The sequence below is a fragment of the Microcaecilia unicolor genome, chromosome 9, assembly GCF_901765095.1.
Source record: "Microcaecilia unicolor chromosome 9, aMicUni1.1, whole genome shotgun sequence".
Classification (NCBI taxonomy): domain Eukaryota; kingdom Metazoa; phylum Chordata; class Amphibia; order Gymnophiona; family Siphonopidae; genus Microcaecilia; species Microcaecilia unicolor.
In genome coordinates this window covers 14,592,635-14,618,797 of record NC_044039.1, presented here as the reverse complement: position 1 = coordinate 14,618,797, position 26,163 = coordinate 14,592,635, and the positions used below count along the sequence as shown (strand labels likewise).

At 44.0% G+C, this 26,163-nt stretch overlaps 1 protein-coding gene across 5 annotated transcripts in view; it reads right to left on the bottom strand.

Annotated features, from left to right (window-relative positions):
* Nucleotides 1-26,163, bottom strand: part of PTPRQ (protein tyrosine phosphatase receptor type Q) — a 260,138-nt gene that overhangs the window by 115,174 nt on the left and 118,801 nt on the right. For 4 of the 5 annotated variants that reach the window (XM_030214581.1, XM_030214583.1, XM_030214585.1 and 1 more), the window contains 8 exons: nt 22,785-23,066; nt 18,760-19,041; nt 17,381-17,665; nt 13,547-13,729; nt 9,968-10,069; nt 5,900-6,020; nt 2,959-3,119; nt 200-345 (listed from right to left, as the gene is read on the bottom strand). In XM_030214581.1, the coding sequence (XP_030070441.1) occupies nt 200-345; nt 2,959-3,119; nt 5,900-6,020; nt 9,968-10,069; nt 13,547-13,729; nt 17,381-17,665; nt 18,760-19,041; nt 22,785-23,066 (1,562 nt within the window). The remainder of the gene's footprint in view (nt 1-199; nt 346-2,958; nt 3,120-5,899; nt 6,021-9,967; nt 10,070-13,546; nt 13,730-17,380; nt 17,666-18,759; nt 19,042-22,784; nt 23,067-26,163) is intronic. The other variant, XM_030214584.1, reaches the window with a different exon arrangement.

Sequence of the window (26,163 nt, the reverse complement as noted above, 5' to 3'; positions counted from 1 at the left end):
TTCTGCCTAAGCATATTCTATATACCGTATCTAAATCTAGGTGCGGTTTATAGAATATGTTTAGGCAGAAATGTTTTCCCCTGTGGATTTTATAGGCACCATATATAGACCCCCCCCCCCCCCACCTCCGGTAGGGATGAGTGCCTTTGAAAAAATAAAACAACAAAGGTACAAGGACATAAAGAAAATCATACTACACCTGCATGAATATTCCAGAACTATTCATATAATAAATCGAATAATATCGGATGATCCCATTGGGCTTGGAAGGTGGGCTCCAGGAAACCTTTATTTCTGTAGAACTGAGGTTCACATATAGGATGTCCTTTGGTGGGTCACTCGGTGCTTGAAAAGAAACATATTTATAACAATTTTTCAGGATATAGTCAAACTTATTTTCAAATAGGCCAAAGAGCTCCAAAGTCCTTGAGTAAGTTGTCCCCCCTGGACCTTGTAACAAATTTCCAAAGGAAAGCTATGAGGGTGACTTGTCTTTGCAAATTTCCAACAGCATCCATGGGCTAAAAGCAGGGCCGCCGAGAGACTAGGCCGGGCCCGGGGCAAGGCTGCCCCACCTCCGCTCCCCCCCCCCCCCCGGCCGCTGCTGCCCCCGTAGCTCCCCCCACTGCTGCAGTCAGCGGTCTCACCTGCCTGCCTCCACAGCTCCGGCCCCCCTCATTCAAGGCGCCAGTCGCAGATCGCCTCTCTTCTGGCCTTCCCTCCCTGTGTCCCGCCCTCGTCTGATGTAACTTCCGGTTTCCGCGAGGGCGGGACACAGGGAGGGAAGGCCGGAAGGGAGGCGATCCGTGACTGCCGCTTCTAATGCAGGGGGCCCGGAGCCGAGGAGGCAAGCAGGTGAGTCTGGGAACAGCAGCGTCAGTGGCCTGACCCCAGCGCCGGGGAATTTTGTCCCCCCTGCCCCCCTTCTCAATGGCCCTGGCTAAAAGCACTTAAGAACTTTGCACAAATAGGGCCTTTTTTATCAAACCGCGCTAGCGGTCCCCGGCGCAGCAATGTCGACAAAGCCCATTCGCTTTGAATGGGCTTCGTCGGTATTGCCGCATGTGAATCGCTAGCACAGCTTGATAAAAGAGCCCCCCCACCACCTGGGCCACTGCCTCACACTCGCATCCAACCCCCCACACACACTCATGCCCCCCCCCTACCCCACATAAATTCAGGCCACCCACTCCCTTTCCTTCTGTGTCTGACTACTCCTGTGTCCTGGGACACGGATGATTGCATTAACGTGATATCCCGAGTCACCCGGGTTATCATATTAATGCAATCATCCGGGTCCCGGCCAGCATGCAGGAGAGAGACAGACCCGGAAGAAGCTTGCCGGCGCCTGGTCCCCCCCTTGGAGGCCGGGCCCCGGGAATTTTGCCCCACCCCCTCGACGGCCCTGATAATTTGTGTATAAAAAGTTTTGCTGAAAAATTACCCATATATATATATAGACATGGATTACCTAAAGACCTGCACTAACAGTTAACAAAGTAGCTTGACACTTAGGGGGTCCCTTTACTAAAGCACATTAAGCAATCACTTCTATGAATAAGCATGTGGTAACCATTATCAGGCAAGCGGGATAACTGCTACCAAAATGGCATGGCAGTGCATGCTAAGTTACATGTTAACTGCGTGTTGTTTTAGGGGGTGGGAACTAAGCTGGTCATGGGTGGAGAATGGGAAGGACTGCATACTGCAGTTAGAGGGTCTTTTACTAAAGCTTAGCTAGAGCTATCTGCACCTGGGCCCATTTTATTCCTATGGGCCTTGCTGCAGACAATTCAAGCTAAGTTTTAGTAAAGAAAAAAAAAACTCTTAGTGCGAGGTATGGTTATGGTTATATTCAAACTTGCTAGATCGCTCAAGCTGCCGTGGCAGATCACAATGGTAAACAGGCTAACAAAATAGAAAACATGAAAAGAACGCTATTAAATGATAGGAAAGGTAAACACTCTGACAAAGAAAGGGGGAAACAAGGAAAAGAACGCCAAGGAGAAACAGGTGGCGTAAAGGAAAAAGTAGAGGACCTCCAGTTGGTGAGTTAGATTTAATCGGACACTTCAAAAGCCTGTCTAAACAGCCAGGCTTTAGATTAGCTTTCAAAAACCTTAAGGGAAGATGCTGTGCAGAGGGAGTAGGGGAGATCGAAAGACAAAAGGCATAACGCCTAGTTGATTCATAATGGACAAGCTTAGGGCCAGGGAGAACAAGCCGATGATCATTGAGAGAGTAGAGCACCCATGCAGGTGAATAAGGAATAGCGAATAGGAGGTGCTTGGGGAATCTAAGATAATCGTAACCCGGTTTAGCACATGCTAATATTACCTTTTGTAACTGCAGAGGAGATGCTGGACATGCCCCAACAATTACCGTACAACCATTGTACTTACATCTAGGCACCAATTTATAGCATTACCTGCTAAATGAATTTTGTTATACAAAGGGGTTCGACTCAAAAATAATGTCAGGAAGTACTTTTTCACTGAGAGTGTGGTAGGTACCTTGAATGCCCTCCTGCGGATGGTGGTGGAGATGCAAACAGTAACGGAATTCAAAAATACATGAGATAAATACAAAGGAATCCTGTTTAGAAGTAATGGATCAAAAAAAGCTTAGCGGAGATAAGGTAGCAACACCGGTAATTGGGAGACAAAGCCAGTACTGGGCAGACTTCTACGGTCTGTGCCTTGATTGTGGATGAATAGACTTGGATGGGCTGGAGTGCAGCTTTTCAGGGGCTTCGACGACAACTTCTGAAATTTTAGAACTAAGACAGTGCTGGGCAGACTTCTACAGGAGAAATCAAGATCAGGTATACATATGAAGTATCACATCATACCATATGTAATGAGTTTATTTTGTTGGGCAGACTGGATGGAACGTACAGGTCTTTATCTGCCATCATCTACTATGTTACCACGTTACTATCATTACATAAAAACTTACCACCCTCGGATGTGCGGAACCTAATCTTCTCACTTCTTGTTTTTCCAGCCCCATATCTGGTACTTGCGGTTACGTACGCTTGATAATCATTGTTATTTTCCAGGTCTGTCAGGTCCAGAAATGTCTCCGTTACATTAATAGTTCTCCTTGTCTCTGTATTCCTAGAAAAATATATATACACATGTTTGTAAATATTTTGAAATAATGTATTTTAAGTCTGATATTTTCAGTAGGGCATCTACGCAGGAATTTGAACATCCAGTCAGGATGTGCGCAATTCTCTTGTTTCGTACAGGGTGTCTGGGTAGGAATTCAGACATAAATCTAAATACCACTTTGAAGCTTGTAGAATATCACTATGTTAGCAAACCAATCAAAAAATACAGGAGATCTACCAGTATTGATGTACAGAGTTTCTCTAAAGGAGGAAAAGCCTCAAATACACGTTGGGACACTCCTGTGTTAATATAATCAACTTAAGGGAGGCCAACAGTTTCATCACCGGCTGAAGTAGAGGAGTGTGGTAGCCGTGTTAGTCCACTCTTAAGGTTATCAATAGAAATCAAACAAAATAAAACATGGAAAGATATTCAACATAAAGGGATCTTTCACTTGCTCATCTTCCAATGTGGTATATATCATTCAGTGTAAAAAATGTAATGAAGGATGCTATATTGGAGAAACAGGCCAGATGCTTAAGACAAGATTCAATTTACATAGACATCACATGAACAATACTGGTGCCAGTAGGGTTCCCACGCCTGTTGGTCAACATTTTACAGGACCAGGACACTGTACCAATGACTTCACAGTGAGAATCCTGAAAGGTAACTTTAAAACCATACAAGAACGTAAGACCTTTGAAGTCAGAATGATTGAATATTTTAACACCCAACAGAAAGGACTTAACAAGGATCTGGGGTTCCTAGCCCATTATAAACCATAAAGCTGTATTTCTCTGTTGATCACCCCACCCCTCACCTATCCACACCCATCCTGTCAGAATATCAATGATATGCTTTGATGTCCCCATGCATACCTCCGACCCACCCCCATCCTCCCACCCTGTCAGACTGTCATAGTAATGTTTGAATGTTTTCACTTATATACACTGTCAGCTAGCACATTTGCTTATTTCCAATCTGAGGAAGAAGGGCAACCTTCGAAAGCTAATCAAGAAATGTATTAAGTTATGTCCAATAAAAAAGGTATCATCTTATTTTCTTTTCCATGTTTTATTTTGTTTGATTTCTATAGATTCTACATGGAATGTTGCTATTCCACTAGCAACATTCCATGTAGAAGTCGGCCCTTGTAGATCACCAATGTGGCCGCGCAGGCTTCTGCTTCTGTGAGTCTGACGTCCTGCACGTACATGCAGGACGTCAGACTCACAGAAGCAGAAGCCTGCGCAGCCTTCTACATGGAATGTTGCTAGTGGAATAGCAACATTCCATGTAGAATCTCCAATAGTAGCAACATTCCATGTAGAATCTCCAATAGTATCTATTTTACTGTCATAGTAATGCTTGAATGTTTTCACTTATATACACTGTCAGCTAGCACATTTGCTTATTTCCGATCTGAGGAAGAAGGGCAACCTTCGAAAGCTAATCAAGAAATGTATTAAGTTATGTTCAATAAAAAAAAGGTATCATCTTATTTTCTTTTCCGTGTTTTATTTTGTTTGATTTCTATTGATAACCTTAAGAGTGGACTAACACGGCTACCACACTCCTCTACTTCAGCCGGTGATGAAACTGTTGGCCTCCCTTAAGTTGATTATATTAACACGGGAGTGTCCCAATGTGTATTTGAGGCTTTTCCTCCTTTAGAGAAACTCTGTACATCAATACTGGTAGATATCCTGTATTTTTTGATAGGAATTCAGACAGCCAGCTTGAACGTCCACAATTGCCAGCGTATTTTACAAAAGGCTCACTATGGGCCCCTTTTAACAAGCTGCAGCAAAAGGGGGCTGGTGCTGGCATCGGTGCGTGTTGTACACGCATGCCGAGGCCCCCTTTTACCGCAGCTGGTATAAAGGAAGTCTCACTTTCCTACAGGAAATGGCCGTGCGGCAAGTAAAGCACTTGATTATGCCCCTCTATATGACCCAATATACAGTTAGCTGGACTACATCATCCTGGTCTTGATTTGGACATCTATTCTTGTTTAAACCAACCATCACTTAGAGGAAAAACAAGCATGCCTAGGAAAACCTGAGAGTATAACGAGTTTTAATAAACATAAACATCACTTTTCTGGAGATGGGAAGGCGGTAGAACTAGAGGACATGAAATGAGGTTGAAGGGGAGCAGACTCAAGAAAAATGTCAGGAAGTATTTTTTCACGGAGAGAGTGGTGGATGCTTGGAATGCCCTCCCGCGGGAGGTGGTGGAGATGAAAACAGTAACAGAATTCAAACATGCGTGGGATAAACATAAAGGAATCCTGTTTGGAAGGAAGGAAGGGATCCTCAGGAGCTTAGCGGAGATTGGATGGCAGAGGCGGGGTTGGTGGTTGGGAGGCGGGGTTAGTGCTGGGCAGACTTACACGGTCTGTGCCCTGAAAAAGACAGATACAAATCAAGGGGCTGGTGGTTGGGAGGCGGGGCTAGTGCTGGGCAGACTTACACAGTCTGTGCCCTGAAAAAGACAGATACAAATCAAGGTAAGGTATACACAAAAAGTAGCACATATGAGTTATCTTGTTGGGCAGACTGCATGGACCGTGCAGGTCTTTTTCTGCGGTCATCTACTATGTTACTATGTTACTAGTTAGCTTGCTTCCATTAGGTCTCTGGTATATAAAAAGATGAACAGTTTAGCATGTGTTCTATGTTCATGCATGCAGTAAGTACATGATCCCCAAGGCTGGTAGGAGAGATATGAAATTCCTTTCTTCTTTGCCTTCAAAACTGTTTCCAAAGAAATCTTACCAGACATGAACTGTATAATAGAGAATAATTCCATTTGGCTCCAGAGGTGGTTTCCATGACAACTTCACAACAGCATCAGACAGCTGTTTCACGGAGAAGGACCGCGGAGGAGAAGAAGGAGCTGCAAAATATGGATATGTCATTAAGTCCTTCAGTAGATAGTGAAGGTTTGTGATGAAAAACAATATTAAAAAAACTGCTATTTAATATGAGATTGTCATTAGTGATGTTCTTAAGTGCACTGGAAAGAACGTTTCATTTTCCTCACCGTAATCTTTTGTTTTGGGGATTTTGAGGAGGGGGTTTTTTCAGCCAAAAGATAGATTTTACATGCTAATGCTACAACATCTGTTTCTGTGATTCAACGGGGAAAGATGATGCCATGAGAAAACAGTGAAATAGGCATGTCACAGTGAATCACCTACCACACTGTCCAAATATTCTGTTGTCACATATTTTTTTTGCCTAATAGCTTAGAGGTGTGAATGCATGTAAAACATTGTAATTTTCAACAGCTCCCCGGAGAAGAAACAAAAGCTGAAAATAATTACAGCTATGCACCGAGAAGTGGGAAGTGGGAAAATTCCAGCCAAGTTTAGCACTGAGAGATCATAAAAATGTGAGATTCTGAGCAGGAATTAAATCTTTTCATTTCGGTCATATGATTCCGGTTATAACCTCAAAATTTCTGAAGTAGCCTGGGGGTGACCTGGATTGGCCACTGTTGAAAGCAGGATATTGGGTTAGATGGATTTTGGTTTGACCCAATATGGCATTTTTTTAAATGTTTTATTTATTTATTTATTTATGTATATTCCGCTTACAACTAAGCAGATCACAAGAGCACATACATAATCCAATTTAAACAAATAAAATTCAAATCAATACAAAACAAAAATAAAACAGACTGACCTCATAGTAATACATACAAATGTGATCTCATCAAATAAAATAAATAAAAACTTTGGGGCCCTTTTACTAAGCCACGTAGGTGCCCATGTGCGCCCAGCGTGCGTCAATTTGGAGTTACCACCTGGCCACCGCGTGGCCCTTGCAGTCATTTCATTTTTGATGTGTGTCTGCTACACACACCAGAAAGTAGTTTTTATTTTCTACCACGCTGCAGAAACCGGGCGGTAATTGTCATTCTACGCGCATAGAGGATTACCGTACAGTTACCGCGTGAGACCTTACTGCTAAGTCAATGGCTGTAGTAAGGTCTCAGACCCAAAATGGATGTGCGCCATTTTTTATTTGACCGCATGTCCATTTTTGGCAATAATTTGAAAAAGGCCTTTTTTACAGGTGCACTGAAAAATGGATCTGCAAGCGCCCAAAACACGCGCCTACACTAGTGCAGCAATATACAAAAATTTAATGCATTAGCTCCATGCCTGCACACACAGATGTGTCCCTACAGACCTAATAACTCCAGGTAGTGCATTCCAAAACCGCGGACCAGCGAGTGAGAACACTGAATTTCAAGTTACTAGCAGCATCACGTGATCTGACCTTGAGGCCCTTGATGGTGATACACCACAATGGATTCTTTCAAATACCAGGGAACATAAACTGCATACAATGCTTGATAAATTAAGCATGCAATTTTGTATAAAACTCTAAATTGGACAGGTAACCAGTGCACAGAACGGAGTACAGGTGTTAAATGTTGAAAATGAGACGTACCACTCAACAGTCGAGCCACAGCATTCTCAATCATTTGTAGCGCTTGTATCCTAGATTTTGCAAAACCCATATACACAGCATTGCAATAATCAATTTGAGAGAGCACCATGCTTTGAATAACAGACCTAAAATAATACTGTGATAACATAGGTTTCAACCTATTCAAAAGGTGAAGCTGCAAAAAAGCAGTTCAAACAACTGACAACACCTGATCTTGCATAGATAATTCGGAGTCTAAGATCACACCAATACCCTCATCTTATCTTTAACTTCAAATACCAACAGGCTTATTTTCGAAAGAGAAGGGCGCCCATCTTTCGACACAAATCGCAAGATGGGCGTCCTTCTCACAGGGTCGCCCAAATCGCCATAATCGAAAGTCGATTTTGGGCTATGGTAGTGGTGTATAGTTGTGGGGAGTGGGTTGGGGGGGGTTGGGGGGGCTCAGCACTGAAGGTAAGGGAGCTATGCACCTGGGAGCAATTTCTGAAGTCCACTGCAGTGCCCTCTAGGGTGCCCGGTTGGTGTCTTGGCATGTCAAGGGGACCAGTGCACTACGAATGCTGGCTCCTCCCACAACCAAAGGGCTTGGATTTGGTCGTTTCTGAGATGGGCATACTCGGTTTCCATTATCGCCGAAAATCGGGGACGACCATCTCTAAGGATGACCATCTCTAAGGTCGACCTAAATTTTGCAATTTGGGAGTCCCCGACAGTATTATCGAAACAAAAGATGGACGCCCATCTTGTTTCGATAATACGGGTTACCCCGCCCCTTTGTCGGGACGTCCTGCGAGGACGTCCTCAGGAAAACTGTATACCCTACAGGAGAGGAGAGAGACAGGGGAGATATGATACTTGAAAGGCAGTGGCGTACTAAGGGGGGGTCGGTGGGGGCGGTCCGCCCCGGGTGCACGCCGCTGGGGGGGGTGCCGCGCGCCAGTCGGCTCTTTGTTTTCATGCTCCCTTTGCCCCGGAACAGGTTACTTCCTGTTCTGGGGCAGAGGGAGCATGAAAACGAAGAGCCGGCAGGCGTATGGCACCCCCCCCCCCAGCGGCGTGCACCCAGGGGGGGTTCTTTCACCGGGGGGTGTCGCGCTGTTCTGGGGGGCGCTGCACCCGGGGGGCAGGGCGCATCGGTGATCCGCCCCGGGTGTCAGCCCCCCTAGGAACGCCACTGGTGAAAGGTATTAATATAGAAACAAATATGTTCCAGAGAAAGGAAACTGGTAAAACTAGAGGACATGAATTGAGGTTGCAGGGTGGTAGACTTAGGAGTAATGTCAGAAGATTCTTTTTTACGAAGAGAATGGTTGATGCCTGGAATGCCCTCCTGAGGGAGGTGGTGGAGAAAAAAACTGTGATGGAATTCAAAAAGGAGTCGGATGAACACAGAGGCTCTCTAATTGGAAAACGAATGGTATAATAAACAATGAACGAGATATGGTGGAGGATATGTATAAACGGGGCTTCTGATTTTAGATTTTAATTAATATAACTGATAACTGTTGTAAGAGTAACTATTACCGTTATTAAAAGTTCCCTGATAACTGTTGTTTATAGGCTCAAGATACCACACACATTTTAAAGATAACAGGATCAATTTAGAATAATCATTAACCTTCATGATTTGATTTATTTGTTTGGATTTGCTCACCTTTTTCAGTAGTAGCTCAAGGTGAGTTACATCCAGGTACACTAGCTATTTCTCTATCCTTGGGGGCTCACAATCTAATTTTATACCTGTTGAATGGAGGGTTAAGTGACTTGCCCCAAGACCACAAGAAGCAGCAGTGGGATTTGAACTGGCCATCTCTGGCATAATACAATAAACAGATATACATAATAAAACCTCAAAAGAGGATGCAAATTAAAGTCACTAAAGGTATTTTGAAGTATCCAAGTTTTCAAGGCTTTTTGAAACCTGAAGTAGCCACTTAAATTGTTAACCACATCAGACAGAGAATTCCTAAGGATGGGCCCACATAAAAGGGTCTTAGTCGATGGCAATTTGACTGTCATTAAAGATGGAAGTTGCAACAAACAATGCTGTTAAGATTGTAAAGATCTCGAACGTTCTTGAGGAGCCAAGTTTTCAAAAGATATTGTGATACGGCCATAAGAAAAGCCTTAAAAACCAGGCATAAAAGTTTGAAAGATACCCTAGCAGAGACCAGAAGCCAGTGCAGTTCTTTTAGCATAGGAGTAACATGGTCAAAATTCTTACCATTGACGTTCAATCCTGCAGCCACATTCTGAATTAACTGCAGTCTCTTGAGACTTATTTTTGTCAAATCATGAAACAGCAAATTGCTGATCAATATTTTGTTAACAGACAGACTGTAAATTAGTTCCTGTAAATCTGATTCATAAGTCACTCACCATCTTCCTCCGTTACTACGTGTATAGGTGCACTATGAACACCTTCACCTTTGATCGTGCTGGAAGACACCTCTGTTGTATACGATGTGTATTTATTTAAACCTGTGAAAAGAGTTACATTATGTTATTTAGAATAAGTACATTTCACATTTTCTGTAAATTTCCCCCCTTCCTACACATTAGCAGGTAAAACCAGCACAAATAACCATCTATATTTTCCTCGTTCAAATTTATCACCCTTGACACCATGTCGAGGACAACAAATCTGTCTTTGAGAAAGGCCGGATGATCTCCTATACATAGTACTACGTCAGACAGATATAGAAAGCTTCCTTGCAGACACTCTGCCTATTCAGGAACTGATCAAAATAATTAAATAGAAGTGAAAGGGAAAAAGAAAGTAAATATATGAGGATCCTAACCGAGGAGCTTAACCGAGATTGGATAGCAGAGCCAGTAGTGGGAGGCGGGGCTGGAGGTTGGGAGGCGGGGATAGTGCGGGGCAGACTTATACGGTCTGTGCCAGAGCCAGTGGTGGGAGGCGGGACTGGAGGTTGGGAGGCAGGGATAGCGCTGGGCAGACTTATACGGTCTGTGCTAGAGCTGGTGGTGGGAGGCGGGGATAGTGCTGGGCAGACTTATACGATCTGTGCCAGAGCCGGTGGTGGGAGGCGGGGATAGTGCTGGGCAGACTTATACGGTCTATGCCAGAGCCGGTGGTTGGGAGGTGGGGATAGTGCTGGGCAGACTTATACAGTCTGTGCCCTGAAGAGCACAGGTACAAATCAAAGTAGGGTATACACAAAAGTAGCACACATGAGTTGGCTTGTTGGGCAGACTGGATGGACCATGCAGGTCTTTTTCTGCCGTCATCTACTATGTTACTATGTTATTGGACTAGTGCTGCTTAGATCACACTGCATGAAACTTGGAATATTTTGATTTAATTATAGCTTCAGCTGTCCTTGAGCCCAGGGCTACCGAGAGGGGGGGCAGGGGGGACAAAATTCCCCGGGCCCGCACCTCCAAGGGGGGTCCGGCACCGGGGTCAGGCCACCGGCGCTGCAGTTCCCGGTCTCACCTGCCTGCCTCAGCTCCACACAATTGGCACCTAAATATAGCACACTTGTTCTAAAATGAGGAGGGGAAATGATTTACATAGGGCTCAAGCAGGGCTGCCGACTGCTGCCGCCCCCCATTGCTCCCCCCGCCGCTGCCGCCCCCCGTCGCTCCCCCCACCGCTGCAGTCCACGGTCTCACCTGCCTGCCTTCATGGCTCCGGGCCCCCTGCATTCAAGGTGGCAGTCACAGATCCCCTCCCTTCCTGCCTTCCCTCCCTGTGTCCTGCCCTCATGGAAACCGGAAGTTACATCCGATGAGGGCGGGACACAGGGAGGGAAGACCAGAAAAGAGGCGATCTGCGACTGCCACCTTGAATGCAGGGGGCCCGGAGCCATGGAGGCAGGCAGGTGAGACCGCGGACTGCAGCGGTGGGGGGAGCGACGGGGGGCGGCAGCGGCGGGGGGAGCAATGGGGGGCGGCAGCGGTCGGCAGCCCTGCTTGAGCCCTATGTAAATCATTTCCCCCCTCATTTTAGAACAAGTGCGCTATATTTAGGTGCCAATTGTGCATGTAAGTTATAGAATACTAACACATGTGCACGTAACGGTAACAGTTACATGCATAAGTGCTAGGCACGCAATTCTAACACCGTGCTAGGCAGGGTATTCTATAACTTCAGCGCAACCCCTTAGCACATAAATGCAAGGGACTGTTCACAGGGGGAGGATCATGAGTGGGCCATGGGCGTGTAAGATACTGATGTATGTGTTGCATTTGAGCTCATTCGTTTACGGCTGCCATTGATATGGTGTAAGTGGACACAACTAATTGTAGGTACATAACTGATGACTTATGCTTGCAGAATGGAAATTACATGTGCAATTGTTGTTGTTTTTTAATTTGGTTATTTTATGTATATTTTATGTATGTTTTTATTGTTTGCCGCCCTGGATAGGGGCGGGTTATAGATAATAAATCTAAATCTAGTTGGCATTATAATACACTCAGACCACATAAATTATGGCAACAAGTTATATAATTGTCCTCTACAGCCCGATTCATTAATGTTGGAATGTGGACAGTTTGGTTATGTTTAGGTTTATTATGACCATTTGATATACTAGTCCATGTCTAAGTGGTTTACAAAAAAGATAAAATCAAATAAAAATTTTATTGAAAAGGAAAGGAATGTCATAAACTTTGACAGGACAGAAATCAGTCATATGGAGGCGTTCTTAACTACCTAAAATCAAAGCTGCTGGACTGCGTCTTTCTCATTTCACGGACATTTTTGTGCCAAGTCCAGTACCATAAGCTAATTCGAAGTAGTGAGTTTTAAGTTTCCCACTTCAGGCACAGGCAGCTCCTTGTGACTCTGGGCAAGTCACTTAACCCTCCATTGCCCCATGTAAGCCGCATTGAGCCTGCAGTGAGTGGGAAAGCGCGGGGTACAAATGTAATAAAAAAATAAAATAAAATAAATACAAATTAAAAAAAAATAAAATAAAAAAAATAAAACAAAAATAAAATAAAAAAAATAAGTTGCTTTTTGAAATTAGGGAATCACAGTTCCAAACTAACATAAGGTGGAAATGCATTCCAAAGTTTAGGGCCCCTCCAACAAAAAAATGCTGACGATCTAGCCAATTCATAGTGTGCTCCACTTTAAGTCACAGCTTAGTAAAGAGGAGTGCATTACCCAAGCCGCCACTTCTAATGACTAACAACAACACTAGGAATAACAAACGAACGGGATGAACCCCCACGTAGAGAGTCCAATCAAATAGGTGTAGAGGGAGGACAATGGAAACTCCAACGTAAGCGAAACCCAAAGGGGTCAGCAAAATGTTTTGACTTGGTTTCGAACGGAGCTTCTTGGTCAGTCTTATCTATATCCGTTCAAATATTACTGTGGCCCCTGAGGCAGGCATTCCATTATGCCGAAACACGGACCGTGTCGGGTCCTGCTGTATTAGCACTGAATAAAGTATCTCTCCACACTCATCCTTCCCTACACCCCTTCCCGTGCACTCCGCTCCATGGATAAATCCTTCTTATCTGTTCCCTTCACCACTACTGCCAACTCCAGACTTCGTGCCTTCTGTCTCGCTGTACCCTACGCCTGGAATAAACTTCCTGAGCCCCTACGTCTTGCCCCATCCTTGGCCACCTTTAAATCTAGACTGAAAGCCCACCTCTTTAACATTGCTTTTGACTCGTAACCACTTGTAACCACTCGCCTCCACCTACCCTCCTCTCTTCCTTCTCGTTCACATTAATTGATTTGATTTGCTTACTTTATTTATTTTTTGTCTATTAGATTGTAAGCTCTTTGAGCAGGGACTGTCTTTCTTCTATGTTTGTGCAGCGCTGCGTATGCCTTGTAGCGCTATAGAAATGCTAAATAGTAGTAGTAGTAGTAGTTCCTGTGTTGGAGTGTCCATTAAGAACAACACTATACATGAATAAGCAGATTACCTGAGCTTCAACCACCACACTATCAAATTGTTTACTAACCTGTGATATTTTGAGAGAGTTGAGAGGTATTTAGCACTCTCTGTTCGGTTCCATTAGTCCTTCTCAGGTATATGGTATACCACAGGATGATGCCGTTAGGAACGGCAGGCGGAAGAAAGGACAGCACTATTTCCGTAGAGGAAATGTTTCTGTAGGTTATGTTTTCTGGTGGACTATCAGGCACTACAAAAAAAAAACAAAACTAATGTTAAGACCACCATTGCATTCCCCTGCCTTCACCATCCATCACCCACAGCTCAGCTTACAGTTTCATCAATGTTTTAAGCTTATCCACTGAATACTTAAGAATGACTGAAGATTTAAGTACCAGGGAGCTTCCATGATGCCACAAACCCATGCACGGATGCATTATGCCAGTTATGGGAGAGATCTTTACAACAATAACATCAGACTGAGAATATCTGAAACACAAATTCTATACTAAGAGATTTACTATAACTATTAACCTGTTGAAAAAGTCAACCAGGATGCAGGTATCTACTACATATTTGTCATCAGAGAGGCACCAGTTGGATTAAACCTATAAATCACATGTAAATATGTCAATTCTCCATCTAAAGCAGGGGCTCTCAACCCAATCCTTGGGACACACCTAGCCAGTCAGGTTTTCAGGATATCTGTAACTGTTTCTATTGTATGCAAATGTATCTCTTGCATATTCATTGTGGGTATCCTGAAAACCTGACTGGCTAGGTGTGTCTGGAAAACTGGGGTGAGAACTCCTGCTCTAAAGCACTGCATCAAATGGAGGAAATTCAGGGGCCCTCTTACTAAGCCGCGTAAGCGTTTACACGTACCCAACACACACCAAAATGGAGTTACCACCTGGCTACCGTGTGGCTCTTGCGGTAATTTCATTTTTGGCGCGTGTCCGACACCCGCGGCTGAAAAACAGTTTGACGCACGTAGGTCATTACCGCCCAGTACCCGCATGAGACTTCACCGCTAGGTCAATGGCTGGCGGTAAGGTCTCAGACCCAAAATGGACGCTGTAAAGGGGTCCATTCCTCCACTCTGGGTTGGGGCCAGCAGCCCTGTTAGGCTCACAGGTTTCCAGCAAAGAACCAGACTGCCATATGGCCAAAATGCTTTATTCTCAATTCAGTTCAACTCTCAAAATTGAAATGCAGTTCACAAACAGGGTTTAGGCCGGGTTCCAAACTCCAGCCAACATTCAGTTCCTTAACCGTTCAGGCCCACTTCCTTTGCACTACCTCCCCTCGCCCTCAGAAGGGCTCAGTCAAAGTTCAGCCTGCTGTTCTATGCATCCCAATAATTCAACCCTTTCACAAACAGTCCCTTCAAAGGAAACCACTACTTAATGCCCCTGTCTTCTTCCCAGCACCCAGGAGGACCCTGTACCAAACAGGGCTGGCAGCTTTCCTCCTACCTCACAGCACCACACCCCTGTGGCCTCTCACATAGTAACATAGTAGATGACGGCAGAAAAAGACCTGCACGGTCCATCCAGTCTGCCCAACAAGATAACTCATATTTGCTGCTTTTTGTGTATACCCTACTTTGATTTGTACCTGTGCTCTTCAGGGCACAGACCGTATAAGTCTGCCCAGCACTATCCCCGCCTCCCAACCACCCGCCCCTCCTCCCAACCACCGGCTCCGGCACAGACCGCACAAGTCTGCCCAGCACCATCCCCACCTCCCAACCACCAGCCCCGACTCCCAACCCCGGCTCCGGCACAGACCGTACAAGTCTGTCCAGCACTATCCCCGCCTCCCAACCACCAGTCCCGCTGCCCACCACCAGCCCTGGCACAGACCGTACAAGTCTGTCCAGCACTATCCCCGCCTCCCAACCACCAGCCCCGCCTCCCGATCCTGACTAAGCTCCTGAGGATCCATTCCTTCGGCACAGGATTCCTTTATGCTTATCCCACGCATGTTTGAATTCCGTTACCGTTTTCATTTCCACCACCTCACATTGCCTTCATGTGCTGGACAGGGCTACATTTACATTCTCACACTCCATGGCAGCTTACTCTTCCCCCCCACCCCCAGGGAAGCTCCAGTGACAGGCCCTTTCCGTCCTCCACCTACTCCATGGCAGCTTCTCTCTCAATCACTTTCCCCTCCCCCCTGTTGGCTGGGAGCCACCCGGAAATCTCCCTCTTCTCTCACAGCTGGAGGAAATTATATACTGGCGATGCAGCTAAGGGACTGAGCTTCACCTCCCCTTCTCCCTCTAGTGGGGAAGGGAGTAACTGGCTCCCCTAGCACTGAGCCACTGCTCCCCTTGCTGGGGTTAGAAATCCGTTTCACCCTTTTGGGGCTACCCTCTTCTCTCCTGCTTGCAAGGGCTTCTGGGAACCGTAGTTCAGGGATTAGCTGCTTCTCTGTGGGGCCCCGAGTGCTAGCTTTGTCACAACGCGCAACAATTTTCATTTTGCCACATGTCCATTTTCGGCAAAAATTTTTAAAATGGCCTTTTTTACAGGCGCGCTAAAAAATGGATCAGCACGCGCCCAAAGTCCAAGCCTATACTACCATGAGACATTTTTCAGCACGCCTTTGTAAAAGGATCCTGAGTGCTGCTCCGTGCAACTCAATTTAGTTGCGGTGAATTACGCCAACTAAAACCTGGTGCAAATCCCGACGCTTAAATTAGGCACGGAACGGCTGTATTCTATAACAACACGTATAGATTTTAGAAATGCCCTTGACCCGCCCATTCTACTCCCATAACCACGTCCACTTTTCAACTATGCGACTTAGAATTTACGTGCACCACATTACAGAATATGCTTCACGAGTAGTGCACGTAAATTCTAATTCATGCCAATTAGTACTGACAATTGTTAACATCCAATTATCAGCGCTGATTAGCTTGTTAACTAATTAAGTTATGTGCATTGTTATAGAATACATTTCAATTTCTGCGTGAAAATCGAGGCGCAATTCAAATGTTCTATTACATATTGTGTTGACATTGTAAGTAGTATACACGCCATACTTTGTATTGTTATTTGAATATTTTGACTACTGTAAATGCCTATTGCTCATGGTTGATCCATTCTTACTGTACACCGTCTTGAGTTAATTCCTTCAAAAAGGCGGTAAATAAATCCTAATAAATAAAATAAATAAATAAATAAATAAATATTCTACTGTATAAATGGTGCTCACAGTTAGGCACCATTTACAGAATAACACTTGTGGCCAGGAACCACAATTCCCTTTAGGCATGAACATTTACACCAACTCAACTCTGGTGTAAATCCATATGCCTAAATCAGGCGCGGATCCCTCTAATTCTCTAACAGCGCGCATAAATTGTGGGAATGCCCCTAATCTGCAAATGGCCACGCCCCCTTTTTGGAGTCACATGTAAAATTTACACATGTAGATATGCGCACATGAATCCAAATTGATTAATTAATTAATTGCTAGGGCCCAATTATTGGTACTAATTGGCTTGTTAATCAATTAACACCCAAATTTGTGCATGCTATTTTTACCAATTTTTATAGAATTTGGGGTAAATCAAGTCATAGAATTCAAGCAGCATATTTTTGATCAAAAGGTAATTTTCATATACTGTGTCAGTGTTAAGGCTTGTGAAAATTAGGTCCAGATGACGTCCAGCACAGGAAAATATGGAAACACACAGCGTGACATCAGACAAGGACCTCTGGGTCATTTAGGGGCTCATTTTCAAAAGAGAAACACATTTAGACGTCATATCGAAAATGCCCCTGCACCTCAGTTCAGACAGATTCGCTAGGGAGAAAGAACGCATAACCTTAGAAAAGGACAACCTGCTAACGTTTCAAAATAAATGTTAATGCTAAATTACCATCTTCGTCAGTTCTTACAAAGAGGGGTGGACTTGTTTGTGGCCCGTGGCCCACAGATGTACTGGCGCTCACAGTAAAACTATAGTCACTGTACTTGCGGAGGCCACTGAGGACCGCAACGCAGTCACTATGGTTTACACGCCGAACAGCGCCATCAGCTCCCAGGTATGAGATTGTGTAGAACTGAATGAGGCCATTAGGAGAAGAAGGTGGAGAGCAGAACAGCTGAACTGAAGTAGAACTTAGATTGCGGTAAGACAGGTTGTGAGGAGAGTCATCAGGAACTGCGGAGATACAAAAATATGAAAGAAAAGAATTTAAGAATCCTCTCAACGTAAAATAAAGAGGCACTATTTAACAGAAATACGAAGACACAGGTGAGAAACTGCTTTGTCCACTAATATAGGCCTGCGTACATTACATCTGATTTTGTGTGCCACAGCTATTCAGGAAGGATTTAAAACAATGGGTCTGGTATTAATCGCTATTTAACCTGTCATGAATGGCTCCTGGCTGGTTAAACAGCACTTAGGGGCCCTTTCATGCAGTAGGCTCTACGTGTGTGCAGCACACGCCATAATGAGACTACCGCCAGGCTAGCGTGACCCCTGGTGGTAATTTTGGATTTGGCATGTGCCGGGACAAATTATTTTTTTTATTTCCTACTGAGCGCTGCGTTTCCATCATTAATCAGCAGTTGGTGCGTGCAAACTGGTCGCTGCATGTGTCACATGTGAGCCCTTACTGCTAGATCAATGGGTGGCATTAAGGGCTCAGGCTGTAAATAGGCACACGCTGGTTTCAGTTTTACCACTGGCCCTTTTCCCGGCCCATTGAAAAAAAAAGTCCTTTATTTCAGATGCGGTAAAAACTCTAGCCCGGTGCGCTCTAAAACCACACACTCACTCTACCGCAGGCCACTTTTTGCTGCGGCTTAGTAAAAGGATCCCTGACTATCCAGTTAGTGCTGGGGCAGAGTTGGGGTGAAGCCAGAAGATATGCAGGCCCTGGTGATATTCAGTGCCAGCCGTTAACATGTTTTCAGCGCAAAACCATAAAGCAGTTTAGTAAACAGGCCCAGGAAGTTGGCACACATGAATTTAATTGAAATCTGAACTTAGTATGTAAAAGTAAGTGTTACATGGAACTTCAGAGCACACCTTATATTGATGATTTAGAAGAGAATGTCTCTCAGTTGTAATTAGGCTCTTATAGAGTATGACAGGGGCACACAACCTCAATCCTCGCAATATGGAAAGATCCTGAAATCACTCTTCATATGTGGGTGCCAATATACACCCGTAAATTGCCTTTTCACACTTGCGTGTGATGCCGAAATCTTCTAAAACTGCCTCCTTGGTCTAATGCTGTGGCTTACCATCTTCCAGAGTTGTCATAATCAGAGCATCACTTGTTTGATTTCCATTTCCATGGATTGTGTGGGGAGATACAACAACCGCATATTGAGAAAATTTCCGAAGGTTCCCCAAGACAACTGAAGATTCATTGGTAGTGCTGTTGAGAACGTGTGATTTATTCCAGTAATTAATGGTGTAAAATAGTATAACTCCATTGGCATAGACGGGTGGCTTCCATGAAACCTTCACTGCAGTAGAGTTGAAACTGCTGTAGGTTAAGTCATATGGAGGACTCGAAGGAGCTGAAAGAGAGGACAATTGAGAAACATGATAATACTGTGCCATATTCAGTAGGTCTCACAACAAGAAGAACAATGGTAACGATAGTAACAAAAGTAATTATTGACAGGTAAATACCAACATGTCCATCTAGCCTCCTCAGCAAGGAGTCATACTTGCTGCTCTGTGCAGAACATGCAGGTTACCTCCTCTTAGGGGCCCTTTTACTAAGCCGCATAGGCGCCTACGTGCACCCAACATGTGCCAATTTGGAACTACTGCCCGGCTACCATGTGGCCCGGGAGGTCATGGGAAGACCCATCTCTTTAACAAGGCATACCACAAAGATCAACAAATATGAATATACACAACTCCTCCACATATATTCAGAGCTGTCTTACAATATATGCTTGTTATACCACTATCATGTCTTATCACTATCATGTTACCCAAGATCCTTCTGTAACACTAAATATCTATTTTCTAATGTATTTCCACTATTCATGATTATTGTAAGCCACATTGCGCCTGCAAAGAGGTGGGAAAATGTGGGATACAAATGCAATAAATAAATAAATAATTTTCATTTTTTACGCGCGTCCACTACGTGAGCTGGAAAATATATTTATTTTCCGGCAAGCGGTGCTAACCGGGTGGTAATTGACATTGTATACATGCTTTGTAGGGGAAGAACCCGGTAATTTAAAGCTGAGCTGGCGCTTAAACGGCGAAAGGGGTCAGTCCTTGAAACAGCCCTATAATAGGGCGAAACATGCATGTCGGGCGTTAACATCAGCTCCTGGGTCCGATACATCTAATTAAGATGAGTATTTGAAATTATATACAATAAGACAAAGTTTTTTTTTTAAAAAGTAAACACATGAAATAAATCACGAAAATTGTGAACCGATGAAGAACTATGTGCAGGTCCCATTGTCATTATTAACGATTGGCAGTGTGTACAACTGAGGTCACGAAGAAGGAGATATGTATTAAATGATTGATGGATGAAGTATGGTGGTAAAGAAGTGAGGTGGTGGGAATGAATTACAGTATTATACTCAGGTCCATGACAGCAGTATGCAGGTCCCTGGAGCAGTTTTAGTAGGTGCAGTGCACTTCAGGCAGGCGGACCCAGGCCCACCCCCCACCTGTTACACTTGTGGTGGTAAATGTGAGCCCTCCAAAACCAACCAGAAACCCATTATAACCACATCTGGTGCCCCCCTTCACCCGTAAGGGCTATAGTAGTGCTGTACAGCTATGGGTAGTGAGGGTTTTTTTGGGGGGGGGAGGGGTTGGGGAGCTCAGCACACAAGGGAGTTATGTACCTGGGAGCAATTTCTAAAGTCCACTGCAGTGCCCCCTACGGTGCCCTGGCATGTCAGGGGGACCAGTGCACTACGAATGCTGGCTCCTCCCAGGACCAAAGGACTTGCATTTGGTCATTTCTGAGATAGGCGTCCTTGGTTTCCATTATCGACGAAAATCAGAAATGACCAAGCCTAGGGATGACCATCTCTAAGGATGACCTAAATGTCAATATTTGGGCGTCCCCGACCGTATTATCGAAACGAAAGATGGACGTCCATCTTGTTTCAATAATACGGGTTTCCATGCCCCTCCACCGTGACGTTTTGTGAGGACGTCCTCAGCAAAACTCGGGCATCTCTTTCGATTATGCCCCTCTTTAGTATCAGTTTCTGTGGTCATCAAGGATGTGCATTTTAGAACATCCTTGCTTCTTTCCATGCAAGGATGGTACAAGCCTTGCTTGGACAGAACAACCGATTGTGTAGCTTACACAAGGGCAGTTTATTCAAGGCAACCCCCCCCAAAAAAAAAAAAAAAAACTATATACTGAAGGCTGGGAAACTGGAGGACATAGCTAGATCATTGAATCTTCACATCCTGAATGTCCCCAAATTCCTCACCCTCCTTTTCCTTCTCCAAAATACTTATTTCAGCAATATTGCCATCCCAGCTTTTGCTAAAGTCTTTTGAGGTATGACAATTGTGGGTTGGTGAACATTTCCAAATAGTTTAGATTTGATTTAATATTTAGAGAGATCAATGGTTGAGAAGATAAATAGAGCTACATTGTTAGACCAATTTATTTCCCCCCAAGACCGTGACTCCATCCTTAAGCTGAGCTTCTGGAATCAGATGGCTCATTTCATGGGTTTTATGCTATGGGTTTTCCTTAACCTGTCTCGTGAGACATAGGCACAGAGGAAGGAGGCTTTGACCCTTGTTGCAAAGCATGTAATTCCTTTCCCCTGTAAACGTAGTTTGATTTATGCCAGGATTAGGTCTATATATTTTTTTAGGTTTCTCCACTGAAATCTTTCTAGATCGTAAGAAGTGGGAAAAGTTTCATAATGACAGCTTGATTAATACCACAGTTTATACTGTGACCTCAATCAGAATGCCTATGAATTGTAGCCTGTTCAGTGACATGAAGAACGTTTTCCCACCTAAATTTTATATATTTTTTTTCCTTCTTTCTGAGTATGGGGTGGAGGAGGAGGAGCCTAATGGTTAGAGCAGTGGGCTGAAAACCTGGTGAACTGGGTTCAGTTCCCATTGCAGCTCTTTGTGACTCTGGGCAAGTCACCTAACCCTCCATTGCCCCAGGTACAAAAACAGATTGCGAGCCCAGTAGAGACAGAGAAAATACCGAACAGAGTATGTATACTCCTTTGGTTGTACCACCAAAAGGCAGAATATCACATCCATGATCCTTTACCCTTGATTATTCTCCCTGCGTTTCATTTTGGGTGTGGATCTCAGTGACATTATGGTAGTACAGTACACTTTATTCATGCTGATAATTTTGGTAGGTTGCAGATATGAATGTTTTCTTCTCTTTAAACTTTGCTCAACGTACTGTAGAAAAGCAAGTTAGAAAATTTGTTCACCGGTTCTGAAAACGTTTCCTCAAGTGGAACTGTTTAACTTCTGTCAACCTTTTGGGCAACATGGAGGGGCATAATCGAACGGGGCCGGCCATCTATAATGACGGCCCCGTAAAGTGGCGTGCCCGACTGTATTATCGAAACAAGATGGCCGGTCATCTTTCATTTCGATAATACGGTTGGGGCGGCCAAATCTCAACATTTGGTCCACCCTTAGAGATCACCGGTGATAGAGATGGCCACCATTGGTTTTCGCTGATAATGGAAACTAATGGCGGCCATCTCAAACCCGGTCAAATCCAAGCCATTTGGTCGTGGGAGGAGCCAACATTTGTAGTGCACTGGTCCCCCTCACATGCCAGGACACCAACCGGCCACCCTAGGGGGCACTGCAGTGGACTAACTGATGCACTAACTGAACAGAAAAAGCCCTCCCATTGCCAGCCTCCTTTTTAGAGCCACACGTAAAATTTACACCTAGAGCCAAGCAACTAAAAATGCCGATGTAAATATCAAATTAAGGCTAATTAATGCTGATAATTGATTATGTAGCACCCAATTAGCACTAATTGATTCACTATTCTATTAAATTGCACACACAAATCGGGTACACAATTTTAAGTGCTAGCTATTGAATTTTGAGGTTATTGTAATCTTTAAGGTATCGCCGCCAATGTATTTGCTCTATGCGTCTGCAGTTTTGCATCTACTCCCAAGACATAAAGATGCCCTAGACTTCTTTATACTGGCTCTGTGTTTAACGATCGTAATAAACCATAGAGAAATCTCACAATAAACAGCCTTATTTATTACAGAAAAATGTCATGTATTTTAGGGATTCCACTTACCTGTTTCTGAAGTCCTCACAAAGAGCACTGAAGTTGACTGATTCCCATGCCCGAATCTAGTATAGGCTCTTACTGAAATGCTGTATAAAGTGTGCGGTCTTAGATTTTTTAAATAGATTTTCGTTGCGGTAGTATTTTCGGTAAACGAAGAAGAGGAAGTAACATAGATGACTTCATAATGGGTAACAATTCCATTCGGTTCCTTAGGTGGTGACCATTCCAAATTAATGCCTGTTGCAGTAACTCCTACCAGCACTAAATTTTGGGGAGGAGACCCTGGTTCTATAAGTTGGAAGAAAAGAAAATATGTACTTTCGTATTCATTTATTTTCATCAATACTCAGTACTGACTACTAACAATGACAAATGAGCTCATATTTTTTTTTACAATATTTGAAGTCCATTCCACATCTGCATCATCATGTCAATATCTTGCAATTAATAGTTTTCCTCTGGACAGCAGGAGAAATATCTCCCTGGCGAAGTGTGGGGATGTCCTTGAACAGCGACCAAACACTTTTCCAATGGGCTCCTTCAGGGGTCTTTTCCTCTGCTGCTCAGAGGATAACTAAGGCTCATGGGTTTGATCCCTAGTGAGCCGTACAGTAGCTAAGCAAATCAAGTCCTGTTTTACTACCCCATAAACTACAATAGTACAAAAATAACAAATGGTCATCCAGGGTGCATGATTATTCTTTTGTTAGGTGGAAAACAATAGTTTATTATTGTAAATCTAATGTACAGATCAGCCCGACACAGCCCGATAGCGCTATTGGAGTGAAGAGAGTGTCTGAACAAGTTCATGTTACCACTCCTTTTCGTTTATTTAATTGAGCTGTTTTTTTCAACATATTTTAGAAGACCAATGGTTGCAGTTTTCTGTACATTTGTTTTCATCAATACATATTCACCATATTTTGGCAGTAAAAGATCATTGTGTAGCCCCTGAAGCAGCCTTGTTGGGCAAAACATGGCCTGTGTCGGGCTGATCTGTACATTAGATTTACAATAATAAACCATTGTTTGTCTTATATCGATCTGCTTTGTCATTTTTTCCACCTTGGAGTTTGCCGATCGTCTGCCCTTTTGTTTTCTTGGACCTATTCTTTTGTTAGAACAACCCCAAAATGGCCTTATTTGCTGTGCTTTGCAATTTGCTTTCAAATGAATTCACATATCTACCTTTCAGTTTTAGTAGACTAAGAGTAGATGTGAATCGATTGTTTACTTTTTCCAAAAATACTAGGACTAGAGGGCACACAATGAAGCTACAAAAGTAGTAAATTTAAAACGAATCAGAGAAAATGTTTCTTCACTCAACTTGTAATTAAACTCTGGAATTTGTTGCCAGAGAATGTAGTAAAAGCAGTTAGCTTAGCATGGTTTAAAAAAAGGCTTGGATGGCTTCCTAAAGGAAAAGTCCATACACCATTATTAAAATGGACTTGGGGAAAACCCACTGCTTATTTCTAGGATAAGCAGCATAAAATGTATTGTACTATTTTAGGATCTTGCCAGGTACTTGTGGCCTGGATTGGCCAACAGTGGAAACAGGATGCTGGGCTTGATAGACCTTCGGTCTGTCCCAGTATAGCAACGCTTATGTACTTATGCAGATACTGGTCACACAGATATGATACATTTATATAGCAAATTGCAAACATCTCGCATATTCCTTCTCTGTATGTGTGAGAGTTGCATGGGAACATGCGTACAAAATGCCTTATTGATGTATCCATGGTATTAGACTCTCTGTGAATCAACCACAAATAAAAATGCCAAACAGTGTTCTATCTCCATAAATGAATGATCACATACTACAGAAAATATGAATAACCTGAACAAGGCTCTACATACTACGGCCTTCTGTTCTGTTTGAGGTTGAATAAAATACAAACACAAGAATATATCATTAATACATTTCGCAATTTAAAAATTGAAATATTTCTTTTTTACCAGGCAAGACAATTACTATGTGTAACCTTGCCAATCAGGCCAAAATATAGACACAGGATCTATATTTGGCACCATCAAGGTCCCTTTTTATACAGCGGTGGTAAGACCAACGCGGGCTTACCGCTCACTCTTTTGGGACTGCCGCTGGCCCAACGCGGCCGCCAGCAGTAGTCCCGCCCCGAGCGCGTGCCATTTCCAGGGGAAAAAGAAAACCCTCGGAAATGGCTTGAATGGTGGTAACCCAGTGGTAATCGGGCATCGTCATGCACTGAGCATGGGAGCCCTTATCGCTACCTCAATACTGCTACTACCAGGGACGTAGCCAGGTGGGCCTGGGCCCAAGATGGGTGGGTAGAAGAACTCTGCCTTGTCCAACAAGTGATTTGGTCTCTCCCTCGCTCGCCTGCATGCCATATGGCCTCTCAAAATATCCCCCTCCCCTGCATACCTTGTAAATAGCAGATTTTCACCTGCAGCGAGCAGCAGCTAATACACGCTGCTCGTGTTGGCCCCACAGCCTTCCCTCTGACGCAACTTCCTGTTTCCGCATAGGTGGGAAGATATCAGAGGGAAGGCTGTGGGGCCAGTGCAAGCAGTATGTATCAGTCGCTGCTCACTGCAGGCTAAGATCTGCTACTTAAAAGGTATGCAGGCAGGACAGTTGTTGGGAGTTTTTGGGCTAGTGGGGCTTGGGGATCCCTGCCAGCCACATCACAGGTATGTTGCTACTGGGTGGGTCTAAGCCCATAGTGGATGGGCCTGGGCCCACCCGGGCCCACCCTTGGCTACGCCACTGACTACTACTACTTATCATTTCTATAGCGCTACTAGACGTACACAGCGCTGTACACTTGAACATGAAGAGACAGTCCCTGCTCGACAGAGCTTACAATCTAATCAGAACAGACAAACAGGCCAGATAAGGGATAAGGACAAAGAGTAGCAAGATTCTAGAATCCCAAAGAGTAGCAAGATTCTGGAATCCCAAAGAGTAGCAAGATTCCGGAATCCCAAAGAATAACAAGATTCAAGACTACTACTACTACTATTATCATTTCTATAACGCTACTAGACGTATGCAGCGCTGTAAACTTGAACATGAAGAGGCAGTCCCTGCTTGACAGAGCTTACAATCTAATTAGGACAGACAAACAGGACAAATAAGGGATAAGGACAAAGACTTTCAAGATTCCGGAATCCCAAAGAGTAGCAACAGTCTGTGCAGAATCCCAGAGAGTAGCAACATTCCGGAATCCCAAAGACACCTATTACTACTTATCATTTCTATAGCGCTACTAGACGTACGTAGCGCTGTACACTTGAACATGAAGAGACAGTCCCTGCTCAACAGAGCTTACAATCTAATTAGGTCAGACAAACAGGACAAATAAGAGATAAGGGACTATTAAGGTGAGGATGATAA